At 34.3% G+C, this 8,176-nt stretch overlaps 1 protein-coding gene across 2 annotated transcripts in view; it reads left to right on the forward strand.

Annotated features, from left to right (window-relative positions):
* QKI (QKI, KH domain containing RNA binding) overlaps positions 1-8,176 on the forward strand; it is a 109,962-nt gene that overhangs the window by 97,644 nt on the left and 4,142 nt on the right. The window contains exons 5-6 of one of the 2 annotated variants that reach the window (XM_031060966.1): positions 1,409-1,702; positions 4,363-4,437. In XM_031060966.1, coding sequence (XP_030916826.1) covers positions 1,409-1,702; positions 4,363-4,437 — 369 coding nt within the window. Of the gene's footprint in view, positions 1-1,405; positions 1,703-4,362; positions 4,438-8,176 lie in introns of both variants that reach the window. The other variant, XM_031060964.1, reaches the window with a different exon arrangement.

Raw genomic sequence — 8,176 nt, forward strand, 5'->3', positions numbered from 1 at the left:
AAGCAAGGGCTTTTACAACTACAATGGTAATGGTAAGTCTTTCAGCCCTAATGAACACTATGATATTTAAAGCTAGATCAGTTTTAAATATATGGTAGTCTCTAAATTACTGCAAATTTATGATTAAAATAGCTTTCAGACTAGCTTAAATTTATGCGAACTTTTGCGCAGAAATGTTTTTAATAATTTGAGCAATTTCTTTTTCTGGTCTGTTCCCATTGGACTGTTGTATCAGTGTAAGTGGGAAGATGGAATTTTTTATTTATTTTTTGACTGGAGATTGCCACACTAATACTCATTATTTGATAAGACAATTTTAGTCTTTGTGTTTGCATTTTACTGAAAAGTTGAAGATGTAGAAGCTGTACTGGTTTATTTCTGTTTAAGGAAGGAAGTATAAATATTTTAGTACTAGTTTTATATTATCTGAGCATTTTTGTTTAAAAATTAAAAATAATTTTAGATATTCACCAGTGTCAAATCTAAAAAACTTTGCCACATTTCTCTTTTCAGGCCACCTCTAAGTTAATTAAATCTATGTAGATAGACAGTAGTGCATAGAAATGCATAAATTTTAACTCTTTAAGATTGACTGTTACCAGCAGATACGTAGTGCTTAAGTTGTTCATCTGGTGTGCCAACAGGCTTCAAATAACACTTAATTGAATGTGCTAGCACCACTTCAGAAAACAAACAAGACCACCACAAACAAACAAACAAAAAACCAAAAAACCAAACCAATACAGAAAAACCACCTATTTTCTTTAACTTAAGCAAGGCGATGGTGAATTTCTAATACAAAGGAAGTATGTTACTTGGTGAAATTTCATATGGAAATGAAATTTGAGCCTATTTTATTCATGTTACGGTAGGACAGGACCAATTCATGTTTCTGGGTCACCTTCAGCTTCACTGATCCTGGAAATGGGAATTGTGTGTATGTTTAAATACAATTTTAAGACACATAAAAACTCCAGACTCATACAGCAGCTCTGCATAACTGAGTGTCTGTGGACTCTATAGATGCACTAAATTTTGTACTCTGTATTTGATTGTGATAGTATTTTCCTTGTATTTCCTGCATGCATCTCAGTCTCATGCAGTCTTGATAGCATAAATGAAGAAATGTGGTCTAAATGGAGCTTTCGTGCCGTGTAACCTGTTGGAGAAATCTACCTCACTGTTTTACAATGGCTTTTTTATTTTGCATGTTCATACTTAATCACACTGGAAAATGGAAAGCTGTTTGCATTTGAATGGTGTGCTTTGGCACTGTGTGATCAGCGCATGTACTAATTATTTCCTTTTATTTTTCTTCTTTCCTACTTTTTCCCTTTTTTCCCATTCTTTCCACGTTTTGTACTGCTATCTCCATACTTTCTCTGAATTTCTTTGCTTACTGTAGCAGCCCTTGCCTTTTCTCTTGCAGCAACAGCCCAGGCTCCAAGGATTATTACTGGGCCTGCGCCTGTTCTCCCACCAGCTGCCCTGCGTACTCCTACGCCAGCTGGCCCTACCATAATGCCTTTGATCAGACAAATACAAACCGCTGTCATGCCAAACGGAACTCCTCATCCCACCGCTGCAATAGTTCCACCCGGACCCGAGGCCGGTTTAATTTACACACCATACGAGTACCCCTACACGCTGGCACCAGCTACATCAATCCTTGAGTACCCTATTGAACCTAGTGGTGTATTAGGTAAGACCTTTGTGCGTGGATGGCTGCAGAATGTGTTGCTTGTGCTTCTGTTGTGTTTGCAAGGTTGAGGTTCATGGAGCTCAAAGAAAAAAATCTGAAGCATCAAACTTATTTCAGGTATATCAGAACTGCCCAGGAGAGCTGCTCAAATGGTGCAGCCCTTAAACAGTTTTAAAGTGTTCAGCATTCCTGAATGTGTATGCTTAGTTTACATTCATAAATTTACCAAAAATAAGTGTCTTCATGTTTGTATGATAATCGAGGGTAGATACATAGGCAAGGAAAAAAGCTAAATACAAGTTGAGGTCTATTACATGTCATCTGGGCTCCCGTGAATAACAGATCAGTTTGTATTCTCTTTAACATAAATTAATATCCAGAAATTTTTGGAAGAGAGAGCTTCTTACTTTGCTATATCGTATTAGTAGCAAAACTGGAGGGAGTGGAGAAATCTTTGTTCAGTTGGAGTTTTTGTTTATTTAGTACACAGCTGATAAATCTCTCCTCAGTCTCAGAAAGTGCTAAATTATATTGTAAGCAGAAAATTATTTCAGTGAATGAATATAAAGCAAACCAAGTTCTCACCAAAATACAATAAAATTAGCAACTTTACTGATGGCTTCTTTTATATGTATTGCATTGAAATGTCCATCATTCCTAATATTTCAGACCACTGACTTGGTGTGTGAAGGCAAGAATGATAAAGCAGCCATGACAATTCAGTTAACTGGCCAATATGGAACAAGCAGTTCCAATAGTTTCTTCCTTCCCTACCCTCTCCAGAATCTAAATAGTCTTTCTCTTCAGTTTGTTCTGAATTGCATATGACCTTGGTGCTGGATAATGTTGATTTTATAGGACTTTGATCTTAGTTTGTTCAGTGGCAGTTATTGATTTACACGAATTCAAAACATCTCTAATGAACACTGGACAATAAGGTTCAAAGTCAATATTTTGTTGAAAGTATTGCAAAAAAATCAGTGTTTCACATGACAAATACTCGGTGAGTTATCTGTATGTGTGCATGTTTCCACATTATGTACAGTAAAAAGAAAATGTGTTTTAGACTTCTGTCTTGCAGGATTAGTGAATCAATAACAAAAATTCTAGTAGGACAAAAGTATGCAGTGTGTACGTCAGCTTATGGTTGTTGTCAGTTAACCCATTGCCAAAATTCTGCAAGCATATGATAGCATTATAATTTTTTAATTTCCCACACACTTGTAAATATTCTTCCTAGCTCCTCTACCCCCAGTCTGAGTCCAGTTGTAGTACATCCTGGGATAAAGTCACAGTTTGAGAGTTCATCAAAGTAGCTGTTAGTGGTTAGTGGCAAGCCCCTCTCCTGAATTCACTTAATAGCAAGTAAAGAAATACAGCATTTCAGAGTAAAGTTTATTACAATTCAGGGAACTTGGATTTCTCACAGGATTTTGTATAAAGAGATACGAGGGAAATATTAAAATTACTTCTAAAATGGCATCTGAAACTATTGTATACTCTCAGGCCCAGCTGTGTGAGGTGTACTGCCAAAAACAGACCTCATGGAAAAAATGTTTTTAAAGAGGGAAAAGGGAGCGGGGGAAAAACCCCACACTCCCACTTTAGCTGCCTAGAATCTCTAACTCTTTAATACATCTGCTCTATTATCTGAGCAGTTGTATAGAGTTAATTGCATTAAATTTGGATTTCGTTGAGTTTTATTTTTTTATATGCTCATTCTCATTAATAATATTTTGTCCATTTGTGTGGTGGACCTTTAAGATGTTTTAAAATAATTCTTTTAAAAACGGCAGAGAAATGCATCCCTGTCAGTATTTTTGGGGATGTTGGTGTTGAGATCAAATTTTAGTTGGTGACTAACTTTCAATTCCCTTCCTTTTATCTTCAGGTATGGCTTTCCCAACGAAAGGCTAAGAATTCAAGAACGGTCTTAACTGATCCTTCATCAGATCTGAATTTTAACAAATGCTTAGTTTTCAGCAGCCTTGAAAAAAGCTTGGCCTAGCAGTCAGTGACTTACTTGCACTTTTTTGCACATAGATTTAAAATAAAATAGTGCTATTAATTTGGATTAGGTCCTTTTATTACAGAGTAGCTGTAATTTATGAGTGTATAGTAGTATACTGACTGCTAAGTGTTCTATATAGTGTTTGCTTTACTAATCACCTAATTCATTGCAGTTTATACTTATTGACTTAAAGTTTAAAATCACAATCTGTAGGCTTGAAGAATTGCTTTAAAACTTTTTTTGTGGTAGAACTGGAAGTGATCTTAAGGTTAGCAAATAATTGTCAGTATTAAAGATGGCATTATTTAAAATAGTCCTGCTGCAAGAAAGGCACTTCAGTGAATATGTGACTAGTAAAGCTTAAATGTGCTTGGGTCTAATAGATTTCATGAAATACTGTAATTTTGGGATTGTAAATGAATGGATTAAACAGGTTAAGGCCAGGATGTTTAAAATAAATGCAATATTAATCTGCACAGATAAACTTCTTTTTAAGATTAAGATTTGAAACTACTGTGCCTTAACTTGTTGCTTTTCTTAAAATGAACTTTTGTAGTTAATGATCATTTAAATCCATTTTGATAAACCTGCTGTTAATGTTTTCTGTGAATGTTTTCTAACTTTGTCTTGGTAATTGCAATTTAACTAGGTGCGGTGGCTACTAAAGTTCGAAGGCACGATATGCGTGTCCATCCTTACCAAAGGATTGTGACCGCAGACCGAGGTTAGTTTAGTTCTGCAGTTCTTGTTTGTAAGAAGTGCTTTGAGTGTACATGAGATTTGCAACACCACAGCTGGTTAACCAAATACCCAGTCATGACCCATTCATGATTTTTCTCAAAAACCTGGACAGTTAATATTTTAAAGCTTTGGGAATGCTTGCAGTTTAAAAAAAAATTCTAAACTTGGCCTTCCCAGCTCAATTAAATATATATAATTTGATATATTTAACAGAAATTCTATAACTGATTGAGTTTTAAAAATGAAACATATATCTGCATCAGGAAACGCTATGAAATCAGTGCTGCAATAATTAATTTGATCATGTTCCCCTCTTCCCCCGCCCCTGCCCCTGGTTCGTTCTTTTAATTGGCATGAAAATATCAGATTGGTGTTGCAAAACAAAATGAATGGATGGTTGCTTAATGAGAAAGAAGTAAAGGAATAAATGCCTCCTGTCTGTGTTCGGAGAAATCTGAAGATTTAGATTCCTTTTTTTTTCCAATAAACTTTTGAGCCACTGTACTGTATATTATGAGGAGGATGCATGTTCTCAGATACCTAACTGAATTCAGAAAGGTAAGGGCTGTGAAGATAACTTCAAAAGTTGTTTGAGTTTGAATTAGTATGGATAGGGGAAGGGAGGGTGCTTTGATTGTTTTGTTTTTTGTTTGGTTTTGGGTTTTTTTTCCAAAATCTATTTCTTGGTATTTGCCTTTTGCTGCTAAAATGTGTAACCTGAAGGAGAAACAACTTTTGAAGACCTGTTGGTGAGATGACATCCAATATTTGGGCATCTCTCTTTAACCCTTGAATGGAAAGTAAATCTTCATTTTTCTCCTGTCACTCAAGTGTCATGCCTTTGGACCCCTGAATGAAGTGTTTAAGCTAATTGAGAAAACTGATATTTTCGGTTTATTGACATTGGCTAGGAAGCAGTATGGAGAATGAATTCTTACCCCATCCCTGCTGCTGATTCACTGTGGTTTTCAGCAAGTCATTTAATCTCTCTGTGTATGGTTTCCCATTGGTCAAATAAGGATAATAATACTTCCCTACCTCACAGGGGTGTTGTGGGGGTTCTTGTTTTGTACAGGGCTTTGAGGATGCAAAGCATTTTGTGCTAAGTATTATTATTCTGCTCTCACCCAAATCAGTGTTGTGCAGATTTCCATTATATTGTAATATTCAAAAGCCAAATTCCAGTGACAGATCTGACATCTCCTAACACTGACCACACTTCTCACAACCTTCCATAAATTAACTACAAGAGAGAATACAGATTCTGGTCAATACAGTAAATGGGACCTTCCTGGATATTTGGTATATTTATGTAACATTTTTATCTTTGATATAATCTTAGGCTTTACAGAAAGCATAAAGCTGATACAGGACACTATTTTAGTTTTCTGTAAGATTGTTTTATATCACTGCCCACTACTTGCAGCCCATTGGCTTGTTCTCATTTCTTGGGGACTCTTCAATGGGGCAACAGAATATAATCAGTTAAATGGCACAGCCCATGTTTCCAAAAAAAAAAAAAAAAGAGAGTAAAAAAGAAAATAGGTTTTAATATTTCCTTTTTTTAAATTTTTCTATCTCAGTCAAGAGAAATTGGTGATAAGGATTTGGTTGTCTTTGAAAATTTGACCTGATGTTGCAAAAACCAGTTTTTTGCTAATGATGCTTTTCATGATCTGCAATGATAGTTTCAGGTGACAGATATGGCTACCTTTTTAGCAATTAGATATTTACCTGACACAACTAGTAAATACACTGATAAAGTGGGGATAGGGGTGTTTTCATGGAGAAAATACCATTTTGTAGTTTATCATTGTAATATTTACTCAACATGGATTTTAAATATTTTTGGAAGGGCCTAGATGTTTCATCTGGGTCACTTTAAAGTTCTTTAAATTAATTATTGGCATAATTTCACCCTCTTTTAAAATACAGCCATTTTATGATAAACCAGCATTCATTTCTAACAATATTGGAAACCCACTGTCTTAAGTAGATAAATAAATACACGTCTTTTTCCTGTGGAATAAATCATGCATACCTCTCTCTTAGGAGAAAACCATGCTGATATTTCAGGAAAACATTATCTTTAAGTCTTATCTAAATAATCCCAGTTAATTTTACAACTAAACTCCATTGTATTTTGAATTTTAAATCCTAGGTTATCCTTGCACATATCTAGAAGTCTCACACAAAAGGTTTTGGTGACAACTTTGTTCAGCATTAAAAATTTTTTTAATGTACTAAAATTATATTGTAGAATTAAAATACTGTCAGTATTTGCCATATTCACCTATTTGGCTGTTCTGTCACCAGGATATTTCTATAGCCATGGCCACAAAAAGCAATGTCAGCAAACCGAAATACTTTTCTTTTCAAGGTGGAATTTTTTTCTTACGTAGTTAAGTGTCACTAAATCTATCTTTGCATTCATCGGGTCTAAAGTTGGTGTTTTTTGGGTTTTTTTAAATTCTAAATTGACTCTCAGATGATTTTGTAGTACTACTGCATTCACTTTTAAAGTAGTTTTTATTCTTTGCATAATTTTGATTTTTTGTTGGGGTTTGGGTTGTTTTTCCAGAGATAAGCACTGCATTTAAAGCAAGAATCCCCAAATGTGTAAATGTTTTACAACTAAGCATGTAGAATTGGTAAAGGGTTGGAAAATATAGCTCATTTTAACTCAGAATAAACCCCCAGTTTATAAATAATACAAAATTGAATTTGATTCATATAACAGAGAGACTGACTGATTTAATTGTAATAAACTGTAAATGGTGTTGCACAGTTGACAAACCTGTGTGTACTGTAGAAGGCCAGAGACTTGGCAGAGGATGTATCACAGGTGTCCTGGTATTTTTTTAAAGGTAGCTTGCTTTGATTTTAAACTCCACAAGAAATATTAATGCTGAGAATTTTCTCAAATGTTTTATCCAAACCAATTTTCACATAATTTATATATAAATTTTAATACCTTTTAATCAAAATTGTAATGAGTATCAAAATGCTTTAAGAGTCTGTTTCTAGTATACCTGTAAAGTGGTAAGATTGTGCCACATAAAATATTTATTTTTATTTTTTCTTCTTTTTGAAACAGCTGTTATAATTTAAACAAATCCCACTTAGCATGATTCTGAAAAAAAAATCAGGGAGTGTTTGGTCTCATTTATGTTACAGTAGTAATTTTTTGTAGTGTTATGAACTGTATCCTAAATGATAGGCCACTTTTATTATGTGAAAGTAAATGAACCCGCAAGAAAGATTGTTAAATCGATGGTATCTGTGAATATTACACCTACTGGACTTCATTTATGTAATGGCACAGATCTGACTTTGCACTGAATACCTTTCTCACTTTCATCTCCTCTGCCTTAGTCAAAATGGCAACAGTACAGAAACTTTTATCAACCTCAGAATTTATTAGCTCTAATTAAGCTGTCGAATTAGTCTTAAAAAAAAGTAAAAAAAATTATACTACTGTTAAGTGGACCAAGTTTGGTGAAGGAGAATGCGAGAGAATGATTAAAGAAGGAATAGCTCAAGAACATTGGGAATGATAACTTTCCACTTGAGAACTTTTTTATGTTTTACTGTAATTTGTTTGTGGTTTGGGGTTTTATTTTTTGTTCGTTTTGTTGTTTTTTTCTTTTTTCCTTTTTTTTTGCAAAAGAAAATAGTATTTACAGGTGGCTTCTTTTAAAATATAAAAATATAAAGCAGGA

The sequence above is a fragment of the Geospiza fortis genome, unplaced genomic scaffold (genome assembly GCF_000277835.1).
Source record: "Geospiza fortis unplaced genomic scaffold, GeoFor_1.0 scaffold41, whole genome shotgun sequence".
Classification (NCBI taxonomy): domain Eukaryota; kingdom Metazoa; phylum Chordata; class Aves; order Passeriformes; family Thraupidae; genus Geospiza; species Geospiza fortis.